The sequence below is a fragment of the Pleurotus ostreatus genome (assembly GCF_014466165.1).
Source record: "Pleurotus ostreatus strain PC9 chromosome Unknown scaffold_2, whole genome shotgun sequence".
In the NCBI taxonomy this organism is placed as follows: Eukaryota; Fungi; Basidiomycota; class Agaricomycetes; order Agaricales; family Pleurotaceae; genus Pleurotus; species Pleurotus ostreatus.
Genome location: NW_023503157.1, coordinates 2,630,160 through 2,657,008, shown reverse-complemented (window position 1 = coordinate 2,657,008; position 26,849 = coordinate 2,630,160). Strand labels below are relative to the sequence as shown.

Here is a 26,849-nt window from a genome sequence, read left to right as displayed (position 1 = left end):
CACAATGTACTCCGATAGCGACACCGAGTCTGACTTTGGGGCATCAGACGTCGCTAACACCCAGGAAACCTACTCTTCACTCCCTTGCTTCTCTTCCACGCCGGCTGAGAAGCCATGGGTTGGACGCGACGTTGAAAAGGCAGTGGAGGAACTGGGCGCTCTGGATATAGGTGAATCGGACTCGGTGAGCTACCAGAAATGCTACTCTGCGTTGCAATGTGGCAATACTCATTGGCTTTTCAGGAAACTGAGCTACACGAACTAATATCGTCGGCGTCGACTGCTATTTGCAGTTTCCTGGACAGCGTCAACTCTGGCGAGCAAGATGGATTCGGGCTCAAAGATATCCTTGCACTAGCTGTGATGCTATGTGAGTATAGATTACACACATGCACAGAACTTTAGTGACGCATATATCCGCAGTCGACCCATCATTCCTCGAGACTTTGTTCCAACACCGCCGTCACTTTCATCGAATCGCGACTTTGTCAACGCCTCAGAAGTCATCTATTGTTGTATGCTGGGCAGACTCTGCTCTAGTCAAGCTCAGCGAGTTCGCTGTCTCTGTCGCGTCTGGACTGTCGAACTCATCAAACCAGATTTCGATGCCAAAGGGACTAAGCATTCAGTGGCAGGACGACTCCTTGAGGGGTGCGGCACAGATTCCATGTATGCATTGAAATAAAATAGAATACAAACGTCAGTGCTCAACAAATGTCTTCCCAGATAAGTGGACATTCCTGCCGGGTGTACTGTCCTTGGAGCAGGCCTCCCCGGCTGCGAAACGCATAGTCTCGCGGTTGCTATTTGGGGTATTTGTCATCCGACCCCAGCTACACGAATGCAATCCATGGGACTCTAGAACGTAAGCCGTCCGCCTATACCAAAGATTCATCGCTTCACGCTAACGGGAAACAAGGACAACGCCCTTGCAGATGATGGAAATCATATCCGGCTTTTTAAGACAAATAGACATGAATCGGCCACTCGTGGGATGGTTTGAACTTCAAGAACGAATCACACAATGCATACTTGTCGTCCTCTTCACGGTTTGTCTCTAATCCCTAAGCTTTGAGAATGGGCTGATGCCTTGCGCTAGCTGGCCGACCTGGACAACAGGCGGCAGATATCGCAAAGCGGCGCGCCAGTCTCTCCGTGGAAACCTCGGACACTAGGGATCATGCTCGAGATGATTGAGTGCAATATCCTGCAACCAAAAACTGGGGGTGCCGTGGGACCCGCAGATGAGCTTGACGTCGCACAGACGATCCTCTTGCGGTGGGGCAGTACAATCCCTTGGAGTTGGATGGTATGGCGCGACCTGCGAATAGCGGGAGCTGAATGCATTGTGCAACTTGTATGTGATCACTTTAATGGCCTAAGCTAGGGCTTACATGGGTAGACGTTGGAGTGGCTATGTCGGCTTGAACAGCCGCTTTTCCATGGGGTACCATCGTTGTCACATTGGACATCAGACGTTACACCGCACATAGAAGCCTCACCGCCCGCAGCAAAGGCTATTATGATGGTGAGTTGCGTTTCTTGGGACGCTTGCGAATCTAAACTTACCTATGTTAGCATGTTCTCACTGTGCATATGGCAAATCTATCCCCATCGACAAGCGCCCACAGTAGTCACACTGAAGTTTCGTTGGGAATATTCAAATGTTGCTGGATCCTTCTTCACTTGACAAAGCAGGGCCTTCTAAACTTAGACAGCTCTGATGCCCGTCTCCCATCTGATTTATGCACAATATTTCTCGAATTGTTTGTTTCATCGGGCAATGACGCCCCTCCGAACATTGCTAGTACGTGCGATTTGGCCACTTCGAAGCGACCGCTCACCATCTTTCAGCCAAGGCCCTGATATTGGAAGCATTAGCACTAGCAGACGCCGATACTTGGGCCATATGCATGGAGATAGTCAAAGGCAAAAAGGAGCTGAACTTCATTGCGCGGCTAGATGATCGTATGTGAACCCTCATACTCACGGACCCTCCATTCTGATCGCGGTTTTCATAGAACTTTCACTGACAAGAAGGTGACTTGCGCGATCGGAACTGGGTGCATCGTGTGTTAACGCGTTCCACTATGCTGCAGGGCTATAAAAGGCGCACAGGAGGAATCATTAAATGATGTGGAAATGAATGAGGTCAAGATGCTTCTGACCTTCCTGGGCATTATGTGGCATAACAAATGTAATGGATATGTCCATCGCCAAACTGTATCGCCTTTCCTCTCTACCTTGCTGTCTGCTCGGTGGAGCAGAGAATCGGTACTTCCGGAACTACATGACTCGCTGTTGACTACTTTGTCAATAATGGAATCACGAAGAGCCGAGACAGCTTTCCCGGATGTTGACCCTTATTGGGAGGACGACACCGTCTGGAACTTGGCTCTGGAAGCCGGAAGTTGCAACATCACAGTCACACGTACGCCCTCTCACACCGAAATCTGTTGACGAGTACTCATATCTGATCGGAAGTGGCATTTTCCCAGTACATCTTGTCAACTAAACGCCTCTGCGATCCACTCACTAACGCTGAAGCTTGGAGTCATCTACGGGATTCGATGCTTCTCATTCTGTCCCAGCAATTTCTCCAAGAGGAAGAAGCCCTGGCTCTCATTGCAGCGCCAGTCATCTGCCAGGCATTGTGCCTGATACTATTGAATAATGATCAAGCAGGTGTGTGATTTGGTTTATTTATATTGGTGAGATGTCTTCCTGATTCTCCAACTACATAAGCTAAGCTCCACTCACCGTGGACAACAAACCTGCTCAAAGAGCTGAAGTCGCTTTTGGCCCGCTCGATCGACGATAACGTGAATTACACGAGTCTCCTCAGAGATAGAATGTCCATAGTAGGCCAGCGGCTACTCGATGCTGTGAGATAGCATTTCCTGTTCAATCCACTCGTTCTGACCTCAGGGCAAAATAGATTTCCTCTCCGGGTGCGGGGTCAGGATCACACGTCCGTCTAGCCAGATAACTCTTTGGTGTGAGCTCACGCAAGTTTAGGGCATGCCATTGTTGGAACGCGAACTTCTCTTCTGCGAGGTACATTCATCAAGCCGCCTACTGCTAGTGCCTCGTCTTTGATATACACACGGAATGGCCAAGCTTATATGCTGCATGTGAGACTATTTTTGTCTTTCAATCCGAACAGGCGTAAAGAAGCTCCGTTAGACCCAGAAACAGTCACATGTATATTTACAGATGGACATGTAGCTCGCCCGTGGAACAGCCGACATTTGTCGGACGGAGGTGACGTTGGCTGTTGGGCTAGGCTTACAGCGCGTCGATGGACGAACACGCCCAACGTTTGCTGTGTGAACGCGTCGGAAAAGGGATCAACAGAGCCAATAATGTACGGTGGATACTTGGATGGACCCTTCTGCCATGGTGCATGACAGGATGGTATACGGCATATGCAGAGCCACAATACGAACAGATGATAAGGAATACCAAAGGGGCACACAAAGAGACGTCGAGCGGCTGGAGTAATTCAGCAAGGACTACGATTCACAATCGATAATGCTATGACTAAAGTGGTACCGCACCTGCAGAACGGAGACGAGCTGATCACGGAACTATCTCAAAATTCTGTGGCGGGGGCGGTTAGGCGGCCACATCGCCTGAAAAGCGGTTCCGAATCGTCATCGTCAGTCACGGCCATCTGCGAAGTCGATGATCCACCGAATCCGCCAGATTGCTGACATAAGCACAATACACTACATTCAAAAGGCTTTCGGGTCGATTCTTTCCAAGTCCCACCGCGAAGAGCTAATCGTTGGTGGTACCGCCAAATCCCGCCATTTCAGGCCTCACCGCTACATCTGATGGTGTCGAAGCGAGGATCTTCTCAGCGCCGCAGATCCCAGACAACGACCGCAATCACTTCTCATGCACCCCGCCGCACCATCGACGATGCTTACCGTGCCGCGACTAAAAGAGCTCATCGGCCTCGAGCCAGCAGCCCATCATCGTTCTCCGATGATTCATCCTCATCCAATTGGGACTTCGATATCTGGAGGCAGGCCAAGAGACGCCGTCGGGATTCTCTGGTAAGCAGGATTCATACGGCATCCACATATCATTCTGACGAATCACCACTCTCAAAGCCTTCAGCTCGGAACGGATCTCATATGGACATCGACCAATTTACGACCATGCCATCGACCAGCTCGGGCGCGACAGCGCGGCGGACTACATTACCGTCGACGTCCATAGCGTTTCAGCTATTTCCAATGGCTGGACGTCGATCAACTAAGACACGACGCTCTAGTTGTCAAAGCGATTCCGGGGATATCGCTCTCAATGACCGTGATGCTGACATCAGAGGTCTGCGTACCAACGCGTTTTGGGAGCTACATCGCAGCGTCGCCGAGAGTGGTGAGGGATTCGTTCGGCGAATGCAGGATTTGGAGAATTCTCTGAGCCGGCCAGATATGAGGGAATCAACGTTAATTGGGAAGAGGCGGTCGTCCATAATTCCATCGCCGCCTTGTTCGGTACGAATGGACCAGATGAGCGACTGCTCCGACGATGGCGAAGATGACGTGCAGATACTAGATGGTGAAATGGGTGTGAACCAGTGGTCACAACTTTCCAGCTCGTTTCGGGATTCCTCACAAGTTCCTCTTGCATATCGCACAGACGACGAAGAAGCCACATCGTCTTCCATTTCGGTTCATTCATCCCCTTCAACGACATCCATACCATTCCCCTCGTCAGATTCCTCTGGTTCGCTGCCGTACTCTGCCGATCCGTCCGCGCTAGAATATCCCTCTTCGCGCAGTGATAAAGCTCTCGCCGCTCTCACCCTCGCCCTAGCGAACGGCGCCGCCGGACTAACCGACTTCGCCGCTCTCCAAGCCCTTCATGTACCTCTCGCTATGGACGAATGTCAAGTTGGCGACATGTGGGATTAGACGTAATCCCAAAGAACCGCCATTACTCGTGACCGCATGCGTGCATGCCTGTCATACATTCATCAAATTCCTTCTTGCTTATTGTCTAAGACGAGATACCTGCGCATTCCTCGGACCCATCCACCTCACCCCAGGACAGTTGTGTTTATTTTGTCAATTATCTCCTCCAATGCAGGTTATCACTAAAAGCAACCATAGTGTATTCATAATATCTCGTTGTCAATGTATATTATTACAAACAGTCAATTGTAGTCTGGCTAGAGCGTAGTGTACCAAAGAAGCAAGTCAGCTTCCCACTTAGGAAGTGAAGCTAAGCGCCGGTGCTAGTTAGTAACAAACGGCCTACTTGGGACCTGTCAAAAGTATTGGTTGAGGAGACCAAGTGTACTCAAAGCGCTTCTGGGGGAGGAGTCTTCAGCCCCACTGACCCCAGGGTGATACAGCGTCGAAGCCGAGCTAGCTCGTTCTCCAAAGCAATGCGCTTGTGCATTTCTTGTAAATATCTCTCTTCCAGTTTGCGTCGAGCCTTCTCGACGCTGTCTAGAGAACGCTTCATGCCTACGCCACAGAAACGTTAGCAGGAATCCAGTGCATGGACAAGTATCATTGCAATCACGCACTGGTGATCAACTCTTGCGCGCCGGGCGGAACGTACATGGCAGGGGCACCCGTGCCTGCAGGTACCCACGCTGGGGTCGTAACTTCGTCCAGCCTGAGCATTTGGAAGTCGATCTCAAAGTCATCTTCGAAAGGTTCATCGCGAGCATCACTCATGATCACATCCCCTTCGTCATCATCGAAAGGGTCCCGCGTAGACGCCACAGTGGATTTGGGTTCGCCTGTCGCCGCATCGATGAGCAGGCGTTGCCGCTTCTTCGTTGCCGTGCGAGTGGCCTTGGTTGCGTTCTTGGGAGTCTGGGTGGCCGCCGATTTGGCAGAGGACGTGGACGCTGAGGCGGGGAGTGAGACTACCTCCGTCTCCGTGGATTCTCCTGGCGAGGGGTGGCGTTTACGTCCGTTGCTACCTTTGAGCGTCGATATAGAAGAAGGAGAGCCCTTGTGGCTCGAGGGTTTCGGCGCCGTGGTCCTTTTCGACGAGGATATCACTTGGGGCGCGCCGTCCGCGACGACTGTGGTGTTGGAAACCGGGTTCCTGTGACCTTTGGAGGACGAGCTCTTGGAGCTACGGTGGGACTTTGTGTCAGTATCGCCCAGCATGTCTCTAGGTGCAACGTGAGACGCTAAACGTAAAACCGTCGGTCTTGGAAAACGCGGGTTATTTACAGTTTCGACTCACTGGCTCCGTGCGAAACGGCATGGGGGTCATTGGTGAGAGGTTCGGGAAGTGGTTGAGGGAAGGGTGATTCGGCTAAGACGCCCCCACCAGAACGAGCTAGAGGGTTTTCTCGTCACTGATGTGGACGAGTAAGGTGCCTGACATAGAATGCCTACTTCGTTCCGCTTTCAAGGGAGGCACGAGAACACCATCTAGGACGTGACCCGAACAGTTAGTAAGAAGGGGAGATTTACTGGAAAGGATGCCGAGGACTAACCGAATACCAACTTTCTGCCTTTCTTGAATGGAGCGCTGTTAGTCCGAGGTCGAGTTCCTGGAAGTAAGCAAGTAGATTAGAGCTTATGACTTTATAGCGGCAATGAGTCAACCGACCATTGGGAAACTGGGCGTTCAACACAGGCTGGGGCATATCTACGCCTTTACTAGCACTCAAAACAACAATTTGGGATGACTTCCAAAGTTCACAACGTCAAATGGCTCGCGAATTGTTGATGGTTCTGTTGAAGCGGTATCAACGTAGGGCGCTTCTTGGATGATGTTCAACCGTCCACGTGAAAGCAGTCATATTATTACACTACATGCAAATATTACTGATAGGGTACACAGATATACTAGCAAATGAGTCCCAAAGAAAGAATTGTGATAGGAACATATCATCAAAATGCAGACCCAAGGACCTTCATTGCTAATGCTCGCAAAATCTGGACGCGATATGTTAGAACTGGGAAACAGTTAGATATGAAAAGCTCATCATTGCTTACCTCGGCCTTCTGCTCGCCGCCCAACTGGGTGAAGACTGCAGCTACACTCTTGCCCTTGGCGTCCCTTATAGCACCCAGCCTATTGCCAGCAAAAGCCCCAACCATTAGACCGGGGACATTCGCTACAATGAAGCCCAGTCCAGCGCCAGAGAATGCGCCGACATATGTCCACCATGGAATTACTCGGTTAACTTCCGGACGCAGCATCTAATCGCTACATGAGCGAATAGGGATGTGACTAACGTAGGAGGGAACACACCTCTTCGAAGACGTCTGCGAAGACACCCTCTGCATTGGGCTGCCCACCAGGTCCTGCCTGACCCTCAGCGGAACTTCCTCCCGCTCCTGAACCAGCAAACATATTTGCGAACTGTGCAAAGAAGCTGGTGGAAGATCCTGGATCCGTTGTTCTGTCCTTGCTTGCTCGTGTGGAGTATAACTCGTCGTACTCTCTTCGGCGAGTAACATCGGAAAGGACATAGTACGCATCAGCTACGGCCTATACCGTTCCACTCAGCCATCAGACCATCGAGGGCAAGAAGAGTGCCTACCTGGAAACGCTCCGTCGCACCCTGCCTCTCTGCTGGTGTCGCATTGACAAGCCTGTCTGGATGTGTCCTGAAGGCGGTCTCAGAATATATTCGCCATTAATCGTATATTATTTACCTCAAAGACTCCTTCTTGTACGCCTGGCGGATTTCGTCCTGAGTGGCCGACTTTGAGACATTGAGGAGTTTGTAGTAGTCGGGAAATTGGGACATGGCGGCTCTGGTTCAAGCAGCAGCGCAGACTCAGACTCCGAAATTGGTGCATTGCATTGAACACGATCGCGTGACGTCACCAAAGTCACACTCCCAGTCTATAGGAGCACTTCCGATAATATTTATTATAGAATAAAAATACATAGCAACCGTGGATTGGATTCGGGGCACGAAATACGAATGTCTATATACAGGATCAACTGTTCTCTCTAGAAGGTGGTTTGAGTGATGGTTGTCGGGGTATTGAATCCTTTGCCTGCGATGGACGCGGTCCAGTGGGCCCACTGATAGCAATACGAGGTCTTGGCGGCAAGCCAGTTCTGACAGGTCGAGGTAGCGAAGTACTAGGGGGTTGCGACGTGATCGTTGCGCCGGGGAGGCTGTTGTACACGATCGCAGATTGCGCCGCTACCATAGAATCGGCGGAGGGCGCCAGGAGTAGTGGCCGTAGCACTGGTCTCCGTACTTCTCGAGCGTCGAGTTGGGCAGGTGTACTCGAAGAAGGGTTGGGGGTGCCCGTGAGCGGCATAGTACCACTTGGTGGCAACCATTCTGATGAGTTGGTTAGATCAATGCCATCTTTTCATGGACAAAAAATCTTACCTCCGAGAAACGAGGTCACGTCGACTTGCGTTCCTGCTGACCCATACCACGGCGTTGAAGGCGCACGCTCCGGTGAACTAGAATCAGGTGATTCACGAGAAGGAATCCCAATTGGCGGGACTTTTGGCGGTGGGAGCTGCGTTGTAGCTTTAAGCCTACGAGATGAACGTACAGTACGATTCGAACGAACCGTACCGGTTCTCGATCGGGGCCTTGGATTCGCCAAGTCCTCTTCCTCCGGAGGATCAGGGAAATGGCTCAAAGAGAACTCGCTGGCAGCAGCGGATTCAGCTCTGTAGCTGCCGTCTGAACCCAGTGTATTTCCTGAATTTCTTGTTCGTGCCATTGATTGTCTGAAGCTTGAGGTCAGGAGGTTTGGTGGGGGAGTTGTTGATTGAGGGGAGAAAAGGCGTAGAGTGGCAATACTTTTGTCGAGGTCACTTTGTTGGCGGCGCAATTCACCGATGGATACGTCACTCGAGGCGCCAGAAGACAATCGGTTCAGTAGAGGAAGTAACCGAGGAGGCGGTAGTGACGGTGAACCTCCGAGCCCATAATAGGATGAGATGGACACACGACTATCGTCGTCAAGCGGTACGGTATTTGCCCTCTCCCTCTGCACAACGGCCCCATCCAAAGGAGCGGTTGGCCTGGCCTGCACATCAACTACACTGATAGCTCTGAGACCTGTGCGTCTGGACGAGCGTATGGGATAACGGGGACCGAGGGGCGCAGGGGCAGGCGCCGGGGTGCTCTGTTGGTAGGCAAGTGCCTCCTGCACGAGGGGGCTCACCACGTCAGGAGTTTCTTGTCGAGGTACCCCGAGATCTCCATCAGCCATGCCTAGCTCCGCCTGGTCTGCCAGATCTCGATCCCAAAGGTGACCATCGTCACTGGTAGGTCGTCGTGAAGTGCGTCTCGACGCAATCCAATTTGAAAGCATGGATGCTGTGTGAGAATGATGACCCGACCTACTGTTTGGGCCCGTTGGTAACTCTTGCCGAGGAAGCGATGGGCTCTTCGGTACGGGTGACGGCGGTATGGGTGGCATGTCCTTGTTGATTGGTGACCCAAATTCCGCTGGGCGCTGGGGGCCTTTCTCCTGTGCGGATGTGGGCAGCAGTGGCGAGTTGTTCCCAGGTAGAGATTGGCGGTAGAAAGTTGCGATGAGAAGGTATTCCACGAGGATATACATCTCTATCGCCTGTAAGAAGCGACCAAGGGTCCCCTCCGAGAAGCGAACTGGCAGATTGGGATTAGCATGCATTATCACCAACATGCCTATAACTCACAAGAGGAGATGTTACCAATATCCACGCTGACATTGAGTGCCAAACCTACGATTGGGGCGAGATACGAACGAAATTGTAACCACCAAGGCTTCCGGGGAGAGAGATAAACGTTCAAGAGTAATTTCAGAATGAATGTGGTGGACAGGACGATCCCGATCGCCGACTCCGCAATATACGTTGTGCTAAAGGACTGTTGGGGGGACACCCGCCAGACGATTTGCAGAATAGGGATGAGGATGACCAGCAGAAGGGAAATGTACTTCAGGACCAAGCCTTGAATCCCCCAACGATTCCAACTGGCGGAATGAAGGTTGCTATCATCTGATGACGGTGGTGGTTGGGTGTTCCGGTTCCGGGGCTTGCGCTCGCTGCGTGGGCATGTTCCTACCAAGGTCCAGTAGAACATGAAACGGAGACCGACAGAGAACGCGAACACGACCTCTCGGGTATTTATGATTCCCCGAACGGAGTCGGCACCTTGCCCTCGATCGACATTTGCTGTCCCTCGGGTCAAAATTTGGCTGAGATCAAGTATACCACCGCTGAAGCTGAGCAGGATCGAGGCATAGAGGAAGACCGAAAGCCTGCGTGACTGTCAGAATGCGAGTGCACCGAAAGACTACAGTTTGCGCACAAGTTAACCTTCTTCATAGCCAGAAGGAAGGTCATAACGCCGAAACCAAGGAGGCCTACGCTGAAGAACGGGATCTCGCTGAGGATAAGCTCGACCTGGAGACAAGTTAATAAAGTGTAAACTGAGCTAGGAACATCGTAGCTTACTGAGGACCCTCCGGTACTGAGAGATCGTCTACCTATCTCACTGAGGCCATCAGACATGATACGAGGTCGATTGAAGCAGAAGAATCCTGGCCAGCAGTCTTTTACAGGACCCAAGCTGCTGAGACAGATGGGGGCTTGACCAGCAAGAGATCCAGCACAGCTGATGTGATGCCAACGAAATGGAAGGGAAGGAATGAGAATGATGAGGCCGGGGGAACGAAATTACTGAATCTTCGTATGGGACATTGACACCGGCGTTGGCGCTATGGGAGTCGTAGCACGCGGGGGAGAAAAGGAAGGTAGACCACGGTCTCTGAGCAGAATCAATTTCAGATTATGATGGCACCGACATAACCAGCATAGCAACCGATGGGAAGAAACAGCGGAATCAAATCTCCATCCTGCCCGTGCGACAAACTTTGATCAGAACATTACAACATTGTTTCGATTCCTATATACACAAAGCTTGAATTGATGTCCGTATTTTGGGTAGAATTTAGTCCGCTGTCGCCCCGCCTGTCATCTGTCGCACAAGAAACATTCCCCGTCCTTCGTCTACACTCTTCGTGCTACGCATCCCGATGACACTCTTAGGACGAGGTCGGTATGGGGGGTCTACCATTCCAAGTTGCTTCGTAGGGCTCCTCGACCTCGAGAGCTGGCGTGTTGGGCTTATTCCTCCTCCAGTCATTTGCCTTATCAAGCTGACCGTGTCAGCACCACCCATGCCAGTGAATTGCTTTGCGAGCGTTGTGGTCCCAGTCATCTGAGCGGCGATTCTGCCATTACCAGTTGGATTGGCAACCACCGATCGCATAGGCGACGACTGTGGTGACCCACGCATTTCCAGGGGAAGCATGAGCTAAACCAGCGCGGTCAGCATAACATGAGGTGGTTCTGCAATGATCAGACCTACCCAGCATTCCCGGCACCAGACTCGCCCTTCCCCATCTCCTTTAGCAGCGCTGTCAAGCTTCTTCCCGCAACCGGGTTCATTTCGCTTGCATTCTTCAGCGCGTCCTCTCAACCAGGAGTTACTAGGTTTCGCCTCCTTCTTTCCCCCGCAAACCAAACAAGTGGAATGCCATCGCGTGCCCTGGGGCCCGGGAACAACTCCTCTCTCCATGGGTGACACCGTTCCACGACACCCTGGACATGATACGGAACTGCCAAACCTAGGGAACGTGGTTTGCGTAGCTGGAGCCGTCTTCGGTGGGCGCTCATAGCGGCTTGAGCTATAAGATGGGGAAGTAGTAGAAACAGTAGGCCGGACGGCAGGTTTGAGTGGAGGGGTAGGCACAGGAAATGCCGTATTCACTCTTTGAGGCATCTTATAGTTGATTGTTACTTTCTCTGGTGGGGCGCACTAGAAACCAGACCCCCTGTGAGGAGAACCTTATGCATCTAGAGGATGTGCCACCCACCTGTATATGACATGGGCCGCGCTCCCCTTTGACAAAGGTGGCTTGTCCTTTCCCGCTTTCTTGGAAAACTTCATTACAGACATAGCACCTGAAGCAATCAGTATGGTATGCCTTGGTTTCTGAGCCCAGAACACCCGGATCATCAGGCACGGTCACATATCGTCCACCAGCTCGCACTGAGAAAAGGGCCTGATTGCATCGAGCACATTGTTGTGTTTCACTCATGGAGGATACGGGGGTAACTTCTTTCGGCGGCGGAGATTTGCTGTTGACGGTGGACGACACTGACTTCCGTAAAGGCTGAGTGGGTGCCGGATCGTACACAAGGCGTTTGATTGGTGTATGCGACGGAGTCCCCTCATCATCCTCTTGTATCTGACCAATGGATCGTCGAGTTCGTCCCCGCTGTTCGTCTTCATCCAGGAAATCCCCTCGACTGTACGTCGTTGGGTCGTTGTAACTGACCGGCTTACTATTGAACACATCATCCCGAATATTAGCTTGTGCCTGAGGTGGGGAGTCTAATCCAGAAGATTGTGTCGTTGTGTCAGAAAACTCTGATCCAAGTTCGGGAGTCGGAGGAACGGAATCGATTTCGGATGGAGAGTCATCCACGTTCTGTACCGTAACGGGTCTCGGAATCTTCGAAGGAGGAACGGGCGACGAACGAGAATTTAGCAAAGAAACTAACCTCAACGGAGCTACCGGAGGTGGGGAGGTGACAGGGGGAGGTGACCTCGAAGCAGAGAGACTAGGTGACACGGAGGTACCCCGTAAGAATCTTTGTTTCATTTCCTCGATTGCTTCTTCGGTTGGCGCTGGACTATTTCGAGTGGGGGTGTATCGAACTGGACTAGGGCTGGAGTTGGCTCGTGCAGGTGACATCTTAGAAGCGTTATCCCAATAGTCCCCTCGCTCTGGGCTTGAGAACCGTTGACTGAGGCTGGGGCTTCCATCACTTGGAAGCATCCTAGGGGAGGCACTGGCCCTAAATGTCTCCGTGCCGTAACCTAGTCGCGGGGAAGGAGCTATGGGACTCCCTATTTCATTTCTCGGAATTGTCGACTTCCGAGCGAGAAGGCTACGAGTTGGTGATTCTCTGCCTTTCGAAAGCATGCTTAGTCGCTGCCCTAGTTCCTCCAAGGCTGGGCTGCTCTCTCGACTCTTGACGATGCCTAATCTCTGTTCTAGCTCATCGATAGTTGGACTACCGCTAGAAACACGCTCGTCTTTCGGAGTGCGCATCATACCTCCAGGGTTGGCAGAGGTTGTATCGGCAGGGAGGGCGGAGCGTTCCTTGGGTGTAGAAGGGGTGCGGTTTAGGCAATTATCGAAACAGTCCGCGCAGGAGGGGCGGCCGAGAAGGTCGACAAGGGGTTTATCACCGAGGTTCTTACCACACCCGTCACAGTTGAAGCATTTCTTGTGCCAGTGGCGCCCTGAAGCGTAAACGAAGCCTCCTTCCGATTTAAGAATGAGCACGGGCCGGGTGCACTGAGGGCAGGTGCCTTTGGAGCCACCGTTTGTGATGAAGCAATTCCGACATAGAAAACGATGGTGTTCCGAAGATGTTTCCGATGGGTCTGGGTATATTGTGGCATCCGGGGGGAAGTCTAGTGAACAAATTGCGCACGAATGGGTTTCGAGTGATTCCTTGGGTTGAAGAACTGAGCCGTAAACTTTGGCTAATGAGGAGGTCTGGGAGGTGAGTGAGTGTATGATGTCGGACTCCGGTGAAGGTAGAATGGTAGACTGTTTGAGCGGCGACGGTGGCCGGCTAGCGGTTGTGGTTGCTATGTGAGTTGATACTCGGTCGGCTAGTCTTGAGGTCGTCGTAGAGTCTGAGCTGGACATCGGTCGGGGGAACTTCTTTGGCGAGGAGTCCCCTCGAGCAGATGAGCTCTTCCACGAACAGGCACCCTTGGCAGCATCGTTCGTTGGTGCAGGAGTCCTAGGTCGGCTCGGAGACCTTTCCTTAGATACATATGTCTGGGACCACTTATCCTGAGGTTCGTCGGTCGCATTGACTTTGTTCCATGATACAACGGGGGCTATAAGTCACATTCTAGCATATGTCTGAATGGTACGAAATCCTCAACTTACCAACAGGCAAGCCACCGCAATGGCAGCGTGGTCCGGAGACGATATCACCGCATCTACGACAAAAGCCCATTGAGTGTGTGTGAGTTCAGTATCCGTTAGTGAGAGTGGTGGAGATGGAGGAGCCTCAAACTGTGAAGGAACGATGGTGGGTTCAGTTCAACATGCACAGGTTGCCTAAAATGGTCGCGTCGCGATCACGTGCGGTCAAAGCGAAGTTTCTTGCGCGCTTCTTGGTACTTCCTGTTTCCGACCAATGGCATGTCTCCTCCTAGTACCCCTAAACGGGGACGCACCAAGGACAACGAGAAACCAGTAGTAGTCTCTCCGTATTTTTCGAAGATAGACTCCTCTCCCGTTGTTTCTCCTTACCGATTCTCCGCAGTCCCTCACGATGGTGAGAAGCCCGCACCATGCTCCCCATTGCGAGACCTCGACGATGAAGATGATGAAGACAATGACCCCGACGAATATGATGAGAACTTAGCCCAGGATCCCTTATTTCTATTTCATTTTCGCACAATGTTCGACCTGTATCAGCGGTTGTACGCAGCTAAGCCTACCATGATCCAAGGTGAGACTAGAGGGCTTGGAACTTGTGTGTCTACGCACAGCTCATCTCTCTTGACAGAAACCGTGGCCGACAACCCGTGGAAGCTTTTGGTTGCTGTAACGCTCCTCAATAAGACAGCGGGGAAACTGGCCATACCCGTCTTCTACACTATTATGAAGGAGTGGCCAACGCCATGGGCACTCTCCCAAGGTTGCTACCCTCGCTTCTCCGATATCAATGCTAATTGTTGAGCGTGGATTTCGTTTGTAGCTCCGCACAGTGTTCTATCGGATCTCTTGCGCCCGCTAGGCTGCTACGACATTCGCGCCAATCGTTTAACATGTCTCTCCTCTGCATGCCTCCTTGATCCGCCCTGCGTCACTGACCTTCGACCTACTAACATACTCATCACCGTACCCAATGCCCATCTGCACTCCCCTGGAACGCAGCGCTCTCGATATCCCCCAACACCCATTTCTCATCTCCCGGGAACCGGGCCGTACGCACTCGATTCCTATCGAATATTCTGTATCCAAGAGTCAGACGAGTGGAAGCGTGTGATGCCTTCCGATAAAGAATTGGCTCGATTCTTGGTGAGCTTCTTGGCCTTGACTCTATTGCTGTTGGCTGAATGAGCCCTCTGCCCACGAAGCGGTGGAAGTGGGCCATGTACGAGCGGAAGCTGTGGTTACCCAACATTGGTGTCGTTCGCCATATTCGTGAGAACGATCTTCGAGCATTAATTAACGACCTAGTCCGCACAACTTTATAGATAAGTAAGGAAGCTAGATATCTATTACCATATACGATGTAGGATTAGAAGGAATACATAAAGCAATGTTGTATTAATCTACAATGACGAGAATGGACAAGCATAAGTGTTTCATAGCCTGGAACGAATCGTGGGCTGCCAGTCCACCCGCTCAACCTGGGAAGCAGAGGGATTGGGATCATTACGAGGCTATACCGTTATTGATATATAATAACAATAACGTACCAATTCTGGCGTCAGATCGGACACGCTGGCAGCGCCAGCCAACTGCATGGCGGTGATAAGCTCGCGTTCCAATATTCGAGCAATCTTAGCGACACCCGCGGCGCCATACGCCTGGAAACGGGGCTGATTAAAACAATTGACCTGCAGATGGACAAGAAGCTTACTGATTGGGCGTAAAGGAATGGCCTCCCAAGGCCCACAGCCTTGGCCCCTAGACACAGAGCTTTCATGATATCTAACAACGAAAAAGATCAGGATGCTCCAGTTGTGTTTCATAAAGGAGGGCTCTAACCTGTGCCACGCTGAATTCCACCTTCAAGCGCATTCGTTCAGGCAAGAAGAGAAGGGAGATGCATCGGTACATACCGTCGATATAGACTAAAGACAGGGTTAAGGTGCAGAAGGTCAACGAATCTTCGTGGAACACTCACCCTCGAGTTTGTCGAATACCTGCGGAGACTGCCGGCGAATTCGATACAGCACCTCAAGAGGTGGCAAGGAGTACTCAAGCTGTCGACCTATTGCAGCGTGAGCATATTTTTATATCAGACGAGTGAGGACATACTAACCGCCATGATTAGAGAGTAAAATACCGTCTACACCAGCGTTGGCAGCAAGTACTGCATCTTCGACACATTGTATGCCTGTTTACCTGATATAAGCATGCGTATCAAGATCGAAAAGCTGAACCTACCCTTGACGACAATTGGAAGTTTGGTAAGACTTCGAAGCCAGGGTATGGTCTAACAGCGAATGTCAGAACCCATTCCAGAATTACAATGAGAATATCTACTGTTTCCCATGTCATATCCCTGTCGTCGTTGACAATCAGCGCCCCTGCAGTTCCAAACGTATTCCCTTCTTCTTCGTCTCTCTCGACGTCTTCGAAACTTCGAGGGGCATCGGTCGACCGGCGCTCAGTGTCTTCCAAAACCCATGGGCTTTTTATATCCCTCTCACGGTTTCCGGGGACGACAGCATCGACGGTGAGGAAGATGGCTTTGTACCCAAGTCTTTCGATTTCACGTACACGCTTCTCAGCGATGGAATTGTTGGCGTGTTTGTAGAGTTGAAAGAAGAGGACTTGGTGGGGGGAGGCCGCGGAGATAATTTGTTCGTATGATAATGATGCGTTGGAGGATACCATTTGGATCAGTGGAGCTGAGGCAACTCCGCGAGTGATGTTTTCCTCGCCAAGTGGATGTCCAAGTTTCGCCAGTGCGGCGCCAGACACGAAGACAGGGATACGAGACTTGTACCCCAGGATTGTGGTGGAGGGATCGCAGCGTGACACTGGACGCATCACTCGTGGTTTGAAGAAGAATCTTGAGAATGCCTTCGCATTTTCGATTTTGGCTGGTAGAGTTCATTACTCTGCGGGAAGCAAGGTAAAGGAAAATCGACACTTACTTATCTCGTCGTCGCTTGCTGAACTGTAGTAGGACCACGCCTTATGCGACAAGACCTTCTTTGCTTCGTCCTAAAAATATGACATTCAGTGGTGTTGAATCACCATGAGGCGAGTGTTGGCGTACTTCCATGTCGGTAAGACTAAGAATTCGATGAAGAGGAAGGCGCTGCTTTAACGCCGCTTCTACCCGCAGTTCATCTTTCGTCTTGGGTCGACTTTCCTGAGCAAGGGCCAAGGCGCCAGCGGCATCATCATTCAATGGTCCCAGGTGTTTCTCCATGGGAAGGTTCTTTTCAAGTGCGTCTGGCGGATGTATCGGATCGTAGACGCCAGTAGCATCTTTTCCTGCATACTTCAGGATAATCTGGGCGCCCCCCGGGTGCTCCTGAGCAAAGGCATCCGCATCAGTATTCAAATGTCGTAAGTCAAGAAATATGGACACGCACGGGTAAGAAATCAGTAACGTCGTAGACCTTGTTATGGATGACGACCCAGCAGGAGCTGGACATTCCAAAGAGAACGGATCCGACCCTGCCGGTTAGAAAACACAAAAGCACCGAGGACTTTAAACGTTTACCTTCTGGTGCTATGTTGAGCAACTTCAGCGAGCGAGTACGATTTCATGGCGACAGAGCTGAGCATGGAGGTAGCAAAAGATGAAAAAGTCTAGCAGCGCATGAGAATCGACAACACGTTTATTAAAGATTGCTTTAGTCGTAGGCTAAATCAAGGCGTCGGTTCACGTTGACCATTAACGGAGCAATTTCAGGCGCCGGCCCGGGCAGAGGCTTATCTACATTTGTGGATCATATGATGCAGCTTCAATATTTCAGCCTCTGGAACAGGAATTCGCATCCGTGTAGCGCTCACGAGTCCCCATCGTGTGCGGTGCGTGTTTCAGTACGTATAGTGGTACTAGGATGAGTACTATAAATAAAAGCATCACGTGAGACACCTCCCTCATCGCGTTGTTTGGCTGTGCTTGTCCCTGAACCACATTTGGGCCAGCTGCATTACACAACGTTCTCGCCGCACACCGTCACCATCGTCCCCCAGCCATGGTCAGGCTGCCCAGCAGGAAGGCCTTGGAGGCCATGAAGCGCACAGATATACAGAAACTGTGCAAGGTGCGCAGTATACCGCCACCATATCTCGAGTTGAACTGAACTAGTGTCCTAGGATTACGGCGTCAAGGCAAATCTCAAGACCGAAGCGCTAATTGATCTACTGCAGAGCATCAAGTACGCGATAAAGTTTACCTTCCAATTGTAAACTAATATTTCCATAGCACTCCACAACCTACTCGAGAACCACCGCAGCCACAACCACGCAAGGTTTCAACCAGAAGGTCGAGTCGTGCGGGACCGAGTCGCACTAGCTCAATCGTTATCCATGATTTTGAAGGAGAGGACGAGGAGGAACAAGGACAAGAAGAATTGCAAGAACAGGAAGAAGTACCACACATTCCAAACCCGCCGCCATCGCGAACGAGGAAGGCCAAGGAAACTCAGCTGAGGCTAGGGGTCGGGCGGCCGAAGGCTGCAGGTGGCTCTGGTGCCAGAGCTGTGACTAAATCCGTGAGTCTGTCGAAGGGAAAGCGTGCAAAGAGCAGCAAGACCATGAAACCGTCCGAAGCTCCTATCCCGGAGGAAGGTGCGTCTTAAGCGCCATGACGTTGTATACTACTTACAGTCGATTTCAGCGGAGGAACAGGATCCCCCAGAGCCCAAGCATTCCAGTCTCGGTCTAGAGCTAGTTACTGCATCGCCAGAACCGACTTTAAAGCCCCGGTCACCTACGCCAGCAGAACCATCAGCGGAATCGGCGGTCATTGCTGAGACTTCCGCCGTAGGTAGTACATCTGCCGTCGCCTCGCAAGTTGACCTTGAAAAATGCATCGCCAATGCTGTACGATTCTTTCATTTACTGTAATCCAGTCTCACTCAGTTAGCTTGTAGGTTCAACCTCTTCGTGAACAGTTGGCGGCTCTTCACAACGAAGTCGAGCGACTGAAAAGAGATCAACAGCAGGTCCACGTTCTACAAGCCACACTCGACATATTAACCACTGAGCTGGATGATCTTCGCGGCCAGACCACAGAGGCACTGTCAATAGCAAACGAACTCAGACAAGCTCTGAAGACCCCTTCGATTCCCAGGACACCCTCCCCACGGAGTCCTCGACAGGAAGTCCCACCAGCGTGAGTTCAGTAAAAGCCATTCTAAGCCATACTCATCGTCCATTAGGCCCCATTCTATAAGTGCAACTACATTTGCCGCCATTGCCGGTCCTTCTTCCAAGAAAGGTGAACCACCTTGCGATCCTCCTTCACCCACATCACGCGCCGCCGAGAGAGGTGGGCTGCAGCATCCGGGCTTCGCATTGACGACTCTAGGCAAGCGACATAGAGATTCGACGACATCAAATATCACCGGTATAATGGAAGGTGAGGACGACGATATCCCGGAGGATGAGCTCCGCACGAAAGTGATACGCCCGATGAAGAAACGGCTAAAAACAACCAGAGACTCGTCCACACCCAACAATGCCACTGCCGGTCCGTCTCGACAACGCGATAGTCCCAGGACTCCCACAAATAGAGATGACGAGCCGCGGATCCCCACTTTCTCTATCTATCGTGATCCTGATCCGTCAGATTATGTAGATCCTCCGCCACCGACTAATCATCTTCCGGACTTCTTTGAAGCCGCAATAGCAGGCTCGTCCCGACAGACAAGCACGAGCTCCGAAGCCACCACAGAAAATCAACACCCATTTAGTTTCTCCTTCCTTCCTTACACCTCGACACCAGCACATCCTAGTCTTGTCCCCCCTCTTCCATACCCTGAAATTGGGCAATCTCCTACTCCAGCGGGACTCAGCCGTCTGGGTCTTGGACGACCAAGCACCTTCCAGCCATTCGGTCGATCACCTCGTGCAGATGCTGATGAACACCAAGATGGTGGGGCATTCGTCAACCCTGCGGCGTTGTCCACTGACAACCATCGGGAGTCCTCAAGCAGTGCTGGTACACCATCAGCGCAGACTCCAGGATCAAGCAGGACTCCGCAAGAACCTCATCCGAAGCCAGTAACTATGTATGGAACTGAGCTCGAAGGTGATACCCGTTTTGGAGATTTTGGTGTCGAAGGTGTTGCGAGCAGCGGACAGATGCTGCCCAACTTCTGGACAGGCGGCAAGTTTTGATTGTGACTTTGATTTGCTTTGCATCTGCGTACGTTAGTTTCCGAATTCTTACTAGTACTGCCCACATCAAATATCGCTTTCGTGGGCATGTCTACCGTTGTAACTATTTATTAGTTGTCGATGTTGTCCGCTTAGTACTGACTTTTGGTTGTATTCTGATCTTTGACGCCATATATCCGTCTGACTGCTTGTCTCTTGCGACGTCGATGTCGCATCTTTTTTGCTGTAGTTGCCAGGTGTTCAAACATCCATGTACGTCCACTGCCACGTTTCCCCACGGAGCCCATAGCTGTGGAATTATAGCTGTCGCTGGCGGTGGCGAATTCTCAATGCTATATCAGTCGATCAGAGAATGATAGAACGACAATAAATAAGTGATATTGGTGAGTTTAACTTCCATGCAAGTACAAATACAAAAACATGTCCGACGGGCTACATAACAGGCGTGAGGCATCATATATATCATATATCATAAATCGTCTTGAGGTGTCCTGGACTTCAAATTGAAGGCTGGAACGACATGACTTCTTCGTACAGAAGTTCCTTCAACTGATCTTTAGTCAAGTCCTCCTTGTGCACTAGAGACAAAAGAGATGTCAGGGTTTGTTGTGCATTGCCTGGAGACAAGTGACGCACTGTCAAAGTCGAAATATGATGGGCTCAGCGGAGTGACGGTTGGCTCATCCTCTGGATCGTGCTGTGTGATTGCGACGGTCAGGAACAGCAGCCGTGCAGGTACGGGAAGGGACTCACGTATGCAGAGAGATATGGATGCTCGAGGGCCTCGTCGACAGTCATGCGCTTCTTGGGATCAAATGTCTGTATAAAATGCAGTATGGTGAGACACCAGCACGATACACCTGTGCATGTCAACCCACCAATGTTTTGGAAAGGAAGTCAATTGCTTCCTTGGATGCATGGGGGAAGAGGGTGGCAAACGGTCTTCGCTTCCTGATGGGGAGTGCACGGATGTAGTCGCGCGACCGTCTCGAAGTAATGGCGTAGAACTCGTCCAAACTTGGTGTACCTATGTCGAATAGCGATTAGTGCGCGGCCCCCTACCAACCCAGCTCCTAACGCACCGATGACATCAAGGATCAGATCAAGTTGATGGCTGTAGTCGCGACCAGGGAAAAGTGGTCGCCCGGTGAGAAGCTCAGCCAAGACACATCCAACTGCCCAGATGTCGATCGCCTGCACGAATGTGATTAGCAATGTGATATCCGGGAGCAACAAGCTCTCGTACCTTGGTGTACATCTTGAACGACAACATGATTTCGGGGGCGCGATACCACCTCGTTGCGACGTATTCAGTCATTATTCCAACCTCTTTGCCTCCGGCAACACTCGTCTTCACGCTCCTCGCCAAGCCAAAGTCGCAAACCTTGAGATCACAGTTCGCGTTAAGCAGTAAGTTCGCAGGCTTGAGGTCGCGGTGGACGATGCCAGCGCTGTGTATTGATTTCAGAGCCCGGAGGGTCTGGTACACGAAGTACTGCAAATGGAGAAGGAGTGATGAGCGGTTGATCGACCGTTAAGTTGGGGAAACTACTTACCTGGCAATGATCGTCAGTGAGGTGTTGCGTCCGAATTACACGATGAAGATCTGTCTGCATCAATTCCTGGATAACTAAGGGGATACTTTAGGTGGGATGTCGATTGGAACAATCAGGAACACCTACAGTAAATCTCCTTGAAGGAGTCAAGTGTTGGGGGCTTGATGATATCCAGGATGGAGATGATCTGCACAGGACCGCGGTCAAAGAGGAGACAACGGCGCGGCTTCAAGATAGTCTTACGTTCTCGTTTACACAAGTCTCGGAAAAGAACTTGAGAAGCTTGAGCTCGCGTAGAGTGCGCAGACAGAAGAGTGTATGGTCAAAAGGAAGGATCTTCTTGATGGCCACTTGACGCCCTGTTGGTTTGTGCAGAGCAGCCGCAACGGTTCCGTACGCGCCTTCCCCAATGGCATGGAGGATCTGATAATCGTTGCCTAGCAGACGCGTTAATGTCGTTGTTGTAGGCGACTCTGTGATTGAACATACCGATTTCGAACTTGGGGAGAGGCTTGGAGGCTTTGCGAGAAGACATGATTACACCAGAGTCCAGCTGGTGAGGGTTACCGTGAAATTGAAGGAAGAGGGAGGTCGAGGGAGAGTGGGGGTGAAGTCCAAACCTGGGATTTAGTATAAGGTGACTTTGCGCTCCTGGTTTATATACGTTCCAACCGGTGCACAGAGGCCTTCATCTATGGCAACCAAACACGCTGAACTCCTTCCGTCGAAGCCAATTCGTTTCAGGAGGGCCAAACGTGATTCCCCAGTTAGTGATGGGACATATAGGTGGTTGCTTGGTACACTTTGGATCCATTATGAATCACGACGCTTGTGCCGCTGTCCAAACGTTCAGATGTCAGGGCGTATCACCTGAATGAATTGACGCGGTGATGGAAATGTGTACTGTGTCAATAATTATGAGAGTTTGCGACAATTGTTATAAGACTATGCTGGCTTACTTCAGGATCTTTGGAATTGCATTCGCCATCGCTGTTTCACTGGGCTGCGGGAGCCCTGAAGGAGTAGCGAGGAGCACAGGCGCTATAGTCGCGTTCTGGGATATATAGTTTCCCACGGTCAGCCTGGATTGAAACTCGAAGCGGCCGACTCTGCGACGCAAAACAGAAGTGTGAGTCTCGTCCCTACGGTCCCTCCGGTGTGCGCACGCGGATGATGGGTTTCACCCAATTTTCCAATGCAAGCTGCGACAGTGCCAGGTGTTTGAACTCCATGTTTCTGGCCCGGCCTTGAGCTGCCCTATCTCCTACAAGCTTCCGGGTCGCTTTTAAGGAGATCTGTATATCAGAGCAGAAGCGAAGGGGTACCCTGTCCATTTGCATGCATGCGTCCATCGTGCAGCTTCCGGTATGTGGCCGACTCGATTCCTGGACATCTCAACTGACGCGCTATTGGCAGCTGGACCGCGGCGTGATGAGATGTTAGCGGCATCAGCCTCGGCTGGCTTGCTGAGTACCGAGTTCTGAGTCCTCAAGGCTTCATGCTCGTGCATCATGTCTGATGGGAACGCAGAAGCTCAAGTTTATTGTTTTGAAGACTATTAATACTTGGTTCAAAAAATACAAGACTGCCAATTCGAAAGAGTGTGTCACCACCTTGTCTCCATCCATTGTCGCCCACATCATTGGCAAGCGCAAATGGCTCTTGAATGGCGTTATTGCTGCCGTTTGCTTATGGTCATTGTTTTTTCTCTTGACAGGACGGATTGATTTCGACCAATAGGAAGAATGATGGCTTTCCCAAGATAACGGAACCCATTGGTTGTCAAGGTTCCCTGAGTGGTACAAAAATGCCTCACCGGCCTTTGTACGACTTCTCACTCTTTCCTCTCCCCTTCGCGTCCATTGCCTGGTGTTTTCTCTTTTACGACTGGTTCTTCTGTTCTTTCGCTCTTTTTCACTGAACAGGCCTCATTCTTCGCCCTGCACAACTTGAAACTCTATCACACTCTTTCTTGCCAATCGCTAGCGATTACTTCAATGTTTGCCAAATTTACTTCTGTTTCCTTGGTGGCTCTGCTCCCCTTTGCTGCTGCTGCAGTATATGACATCCAAGTCGGTGGTGATGGTGGTAAGCTCGAGTTCTCGCCTGAGGCAATTGTGAGTTTCCAGCCTGTCAAGATCTCATTTGCTTGGTTAAATTCTAATTATTCTGAACAGGCTGCCCAACCCGGAGATCAAGTTGTGTTCCACTTCCATCCCAAGAACCACACCGTCACCCAGTCCTCGTTCGCTGACCCGTGTGGTCGCAAGGAGGGTGGCTTTGACTCGGGCTTGTGAGTCTCCGTTGTTCCCACCAAATCTTACGCAAATTGACATCTCCATCAATCACAGCATACCAGTCCCCGCTAACACCACTGATAACTTCCCAACATGGACATTAACCGTGAACAATGTGAGTGATCCCATCGCATGGCACCGCATGGTAGCTTACGTTCTCTCCCACAAAGACCGATCCAACTTGGGTTTACTGTCGTCAAGCCGCAAAGACCGCCGCCAGCCATTGTGGCGCTGGCATGGTCTTCGCTATCAACTGTGGTTTAGACGGTGCCCCAAACTCCTTCACCAATTTCAAGAAGTCTGCTCTCGCCGTTGGCGCTAGCCTCGCCGCTGAAGCTGCTACCCCATCACCTTCCGCCGCTGCCGATCCATATGGTGGATACGGCGGATATGGTTCAGCCTCTGGTAGCAGCGCTAGCGCTGGATCCTACGGCAAGTGGGCTGGTTACGGTGACGCATCTACCACCACCTGGACCGCTGCGTATGGCGATGTCACTCTCCCGCCTGCCCCGATCGTCCAGGTTGTCACCGATACCGTTACTCTTGACAGCGAAGTTTGGACCACAACCTACAGCTCGTACCCCGGTTCCCCTGCTCCTACCCCTGCTTCTGCGGCCGGTAACGTTCACAAGGTCATCGTCGGTGGACCAGGAAAGCTTCTCTTCGATCCCCCTCACATCGCCGCTCAGCCCCGTGATACCATCGTCTTCGAATTGTAAGTTGTGCTGAGTACGCATGTCATTATTGTATTGGATAGCTCATTCCTCCTTAGCCACCAGAAGAACCACACCGTCACCCAATCTTCCTTCGACGATCCCTGCCGTAAACTCGTAAAGGACGGCGTCGAGGGCTTCGACTCTGGCTTGTAAGTATTTCCGTTGTTTCTGTTTATGCAACATACTTATGTGCTCGCAGCATGGCCGTCGCTGATGATGCCACCGAGTTTCCCACTTGGAGCATCACCGTCAACGGTACCGAACCCATCTGGGCATACGTGAGTTACTCCCTACGTCTCGATATTACACGTTGAAACAAATCTCGCCATTTCCAGTGCCGTCAAAAGACCCCCGCCAGCCATTGTGGCGCCGGTATGGTCTTCGCCATCAACTCTGATGAAGGTGGCCCACGCAGCTTCGACTCCTTCAAGAACGTTGCGACCGCCCTGAACGGTACCGCCGCTGCTGCCAATGCACCCTCGGGCACAGGCGCTTCAGGTGCAACAACAACTGATGGTGCCAACAACGGTGCCATGTCTGTCAACATCGGTAGTGCTGGTGCGATGACTCTCGCGCTCGCCGCTGTCTTCTCGCTTCTTCTGTGATCACCGACACTCCTTCATACTTGGACTTGATGTCATTTACGAGCTAGCCATTTGGGATATTTGTCTTGACGACATGTAGCCATTATTGTTTTTACTTGGTCGAGTGTGTAACTCGCTTTTTTGGGTCAGTCGTAATAATATACCACGGTTTCGGATGCGTCTACAGCGAACGTGTGCTGAGTCCAAGACCGAAGTGCTACTGCATAAATAAGAGTATGTAGTATCGTACAGAATATTGAAGTACGCTACGCTTAAGCTACTTCCTTCCATTAACCGAAGCCCATTGCTTCTGCCATCCGAGGACCGACGAGATAACACTAGTGGCGGATTGATCAGAAAGAAACATTGCAGTAGAAAGCAGACAATGTACCCAAGAATACCAAGAACGCCATCGTTCAGATTTACATATTTCAAGTTAGAAACGGGGAGCCAGATGTCAAGCATATCGATATAGAGTTGATGACGCAGGGCATCCCGAGAGCTATGGGAAATATTATTGATTTAGGTTGACACACGGCGAAGGTAGTGCACTCACTTATAAAGAGCGCTAAGTTTGGCTTCTCGCTCAGCTTCCTCCCCAAGATCTTTCTCCCCCCATGGTTTCGTGGACTTCAATGCTTTGATCTGCCCAACGAGGCGGGCGTTCTGCAAGTGATATCGTTAGACACATGCCACGCAAAGTAAGCAATGAGAGTCTCGCCTTCAATGCGGCATGGGCAAGACTGAACAGGATGCCAATAGCCCAGAAACGGTTGGCCAACTTGCCCACTTTCGCTGCTGTCTCGGGCTTGAGTTTCAAAAATTTGATGGAGTGCGCCTGGATGCGATGTCAAAACTCGGACGATACAGGCGTCGGGGAGACTCACCCAAACGAAACTATCAAATGTAAGGTAACCAAAATAGCCAAGTTGGCGACCGATAGTGGTGATCTGCTCTACCGGCGTGCCCGGTGCCAGCGCGGCCTTTGCAGCGGACTGGAGGTGTTCCATCGGTTTTCCGAGACGCATCACTGACAACGGAAGGCCTGAGCATCCCGCACGTAGTTTCGGAGAGCGGAACAACGCCTACATTTCCTGGCTGTGCCGAGGTGGGATTTGAGTGAAGACCATCGGGCGGCTTCATCTTTGTTCCCCCGGGATAATAAGTACCAGGCGTAGAATCTCGCGAAGTATTGGATGGCACGGTACGTCTACGGCATAGTAAGGTCGTGCGCGAGCGCATCTTAGATTGATTGCATACCTTGTCCCGGCCAACCGTTGTGTGCCCCATCTTCAAGCTCTGGGAGACAACGGGGTGTAGCACGACTTGCGATGCGATTGCGGCCATTACGGTACGTTCTCGAGGGATGAGGATGCAGAAAGTGAAAAGCTGAGGCGACCGAGTGGATATTGTTATAGCCTGCCCAGTGATTCACACGTGATATTCCCCTCAATCGCCACAATCGGCAAAGTTGAGACCGTTCAGAATGGCGGGTCTGCAGCCTGTGGGAGAGGCCAAGGCTGATGATTTTTGGGATCGCCTACCGGATGGTGAACGGAATATGATGGTTGCTTGTATC

The 26,849-nt window shown here is 51.4% G+C and overlaps 12 protein-coding genes across 12 annotated transcripts; 5 read left to right on the top strand and 7 right to left on the bottom strand.

Annotated features, from left to right (window-relative positions):
• Positions 1 to 4: 4 nt before the first annotated feature.
• Positions 5 to 3,099, top strand: PC9H_003792 (uncharacterized protein; the record flags this gene model as incomplete). Its single annotated transcript, XM_036773384.1, has 15 exons — positions 5 to 184; positions 244 to 370; positions 424 to 669; positions 727 to 865; positions 920 to 1,049; positions 1,100 to 1,357; positions 1,403 to 1,528; positions 1,579 to 1,807; positions 1,855 to 1,968; positions 2,022 to 2,040; positions 2,100 to 2,431; positions 2,485 to 2,685; positions 2,746 to 2,885; positions 2,939 to 2,971; positions 3,019 to 3,099. The coding sequence occupies 15 exons, from the start codon at positions 5 to 7 to the stop codon at positions 3,097 to 3,099; spliced, it is 2,355 nt and encodes a 784-aa protein (XP_036634857.1).
• A 740-nt stretch (positions 3,100 to 3,839) lies between these two features.
• PC9H_003791 (uncharacterized protein) lies at positions 3,840 to 4,931 on the top strand (the record flags this gene model as incomplete). Its single annotated transcript, XM_036773383.1, has 2 exons — positions 3,840 to 4,064; positions 4,122 to 4,931. The coding sequence occupies 2 exons, from the start codon at positions 3,840 to 3,842 to the stop codon at positions 4,929 to 4,931; spliced, it is 1,035 nt and encodes a 344-aa protein (XP_036634856.1).
• Positions 4,932 to 5,319: 388 nt separating this feature from the next.
• Positions 5,320 to 6,637, bottom strand: PC9H_003790 (uncharacterized protein; the record flags this gene model as incomplete). The annotated part of the gene is made up of 6 exons (XM_036773382.1): positions 5,320 to 5,489; positions 5,552 to 6,172; positions 6,229 to 6,324; positions 6,384 to 6,419; positions 6,485 to 6,541; positions 6,601 to 6,637. The coding sequence occupies 6 exons, from the start codon at positions 6,635 to 6,637 to the stop codon at positions 5,320 to 5,322; spliced, it is 1,017 nt and encodes a 338-aa protein (XP_036634855.1).
• A 247-nt stretch (positions 6,638 to 6,884) lies between these two features.
• Positions 6,885 to 7,750, bottom strand: PC9H_003789 (uncharacterized protein; the record flags this gene model as incomplete). The annotated part of the gene is made up of 5 exons (XM_036773381.1): positions 6,885 to 6,929; positions 6,990 to 7,196; positions 7,249 to 7,488; positions 7,541 to 7,607; positions 7,656 to 7,750. 5 exons carry the CDS (start codon positions 7,748 to 7,750, stop codon positions 6,885 to 6,887), a joined length of 654 nt encoding a protein of 217 aa, XP_036634854.1.
• A 196-nt stretch (positions 7,751 to 7,946) lies between these two features.
• Positions 7,947 to 10,482, bottom strand: PC9H_003788 (uncharacterized protein; the record flags this gene model as incomplete). The annotated part of the gene is made up of 6 exons (XM_036773380.1): positions 7,947 to 8,302; positions 8,354 to 8,489; positions 8,544 to 9,595; positions 9,646 to 10,229; positions 10,280 to 10,374; positions 10,426 to 10,482. The coding sequence occupies 6 exons, from the start codon at positions 10,480 to 10,482 to the stop codon at positions 7,947 to 7,949; spliced, it is 2,280 nt and encodes a 759-aa protein (XP_036634853.1).
• Positions 10,483 to 10,921: 439 nt separating this feature from the next.
• Positions 10,922 to 14,022, bottom strand: PC9H_003787 (uncharacterized protein; the record flags this gene model as incomplete). The annotated part of the gene is made up of 4 exons (XM_036773379.1): positions 10,922 to 11,287; positions 11,342 to 11,791; positions 11,850 to 13,900; positions 13,953 to 14,022. 4 exons carry the CDS (start codon positions 14,020 to 14,022, stop codon positions 10,922 to 10,924), a joined length of 2,937 nt encoding a protein of 978 aa, XP_036634852.1.
• A 188-nt stretch (positions 14,023 to 14,210) lies between these two features.
• On the top strand, positions 14,211 to 15,274 carry PC9H_003786 (uncharacterized protein; the record flags this gene model as incomplete). Its single annotated transcript, XM_036773378.1, has 4 exons — positions 14,211 to 14,523; positions 14,581 to 14,712; positions 14,773 to 15,095; positions 15,155 to 15,274. 4 exons carry the CDS (start codon positions 14,211 to 14,213, stop codon positions 15,272 to 15,274), a joined length of 888 nt encoding a protein of 295 aa, XP_036634851.1.
• A 111-nt stretch (positions 15,275 to 15,385) lies between these two features.
• CYB5D1 (Cytochrome b5 domain-containing protein 1) lies at positions 15,386 to 17,552 on the bottom strand (the record flags this gene model as incomplete). Its single annotated transcript, XM_036773377.1, has 13 exons — positions 15,386 to 15,430; positions 15,500 to 15,610; positions 15,664 to 15,734; positions 15,792 to 15,812; positions 15,866 to 15,877; positions 15,931 to 16,017; positions 16,069 to 16,143; positions 16,194 to 16,242; positions 16,293 to 16,855; positions 16,910 to 16,979; positions 17,035 to 17,295; positions 17,357 to 17,411; positions 17,488 to 17,552. 13 exons carry the CDS (start codon positions 17,550 to 17,552, stop codon positions 15,386 to 15,388), a joined length of 1,485 nt encoding a protein of 494 aa, XP_036634850.1.
• Positions 17,553 to 17,968: 416 nt separating this feature from the next.
• Positions 17,969 to 20,117, top strand: PC9H_003784 (uncharacterized protein; the record flags this gene model as incomplete). Its single annotated transcript, XM_036773376.1, has 6 exons — positions 17,969 to 18,037; positions 18,090 to 18,151; positions 18,199 to 18,563; positions 18,613 to 18,758; positions 18,869 to 19,110; positions 19,157 to 20,117. 6 exons carry the CDS (start codon positions 17,969 to 17,971, stop codon positions 20,115 to 20,117), a joined length of 1,845 nt encoding a protein of 614 aa, XP_036634849.1.
• A 498-nt stretch (positions 20,118 to 20,615) lies between these two features.
• On the bottom strand, positions 20,616 to 22,208 carry PC9H_003783 (uncharacterized protein; the record flags this gene model as incomplete). Its single annotated transcript, XM_036773375.1, has 10 exons — positions 20,616 to 20,695; positions 20,754 to 20,814; positions 20,871 to 20,936; positions 20,996 to 21,144; positions 21,200 to 21,311; positions 21,364 to 21,612; positions 21,674 to 21,747; positions 21,800 to 21,860; positions 21,917 to 22,110; positions 22,163 to 22,208. The coding sequence occupies 10 exons, from the start codon at positions 22,206 to 22,208 to the stop codon at positions 20,616 to 20,618; spliced, it is 1,092 nt and encodes a 363-aa protein (XP_036634848.1).
• Positions 22,209 to 23,670: 1,462 nt separating this feature from the next.
• Positions 23,671 to 25,291, top strand: PC9H_003782 (uncharacterized protein; the record flags this gene model as incomplete). Its single annotated transcript, XM_036773374.1, has 7 exons — positions 23,671 to 23,790; positions 23,851 to 23,966; positions 24,025 to 24,085; positions 24,141 to 24,685; positions 24,743 to 24,835; positions 24,886 to 24,964; positions 25,022 to 25,291. The coding sequence occupies 7 exons, from the start codon at positions 23,671 to 23,673 to the stop codon at positions 25,289 to 25,291; spliced, it is 1,284 nt and encodes a 427-aa protein (XP_036634847.1).
• A 256-nt stretch (positions 25,292 to 25,547) lies between these two features.
• On the bottom strand, positions 25,548 to 26,617 carry PEX11 (Peroxisomal membrane protein PMP27; the record flags this gene model as incomplete). Its single annotated transcript, XM_036773373.1, has 7 exons — positions 25,548 to 25,608; positions 25,662 to 25,772; positions 25,827 to 25,936; positions 26,061 to 26,108; positions 26,158 to 26,300; positions 26,360 to 26,480; positions 26,531 to 26,617. 7 exons carry the CDS (start codon positions 26,615 to 26,617, stop codon positions 25,548 to 25,550), a joined length of 681 nt encoding a protein of 226 aa, XP_036634846.1.
• Positions 26,618 to 26,849: the final 232 nt, after the last annotated feature.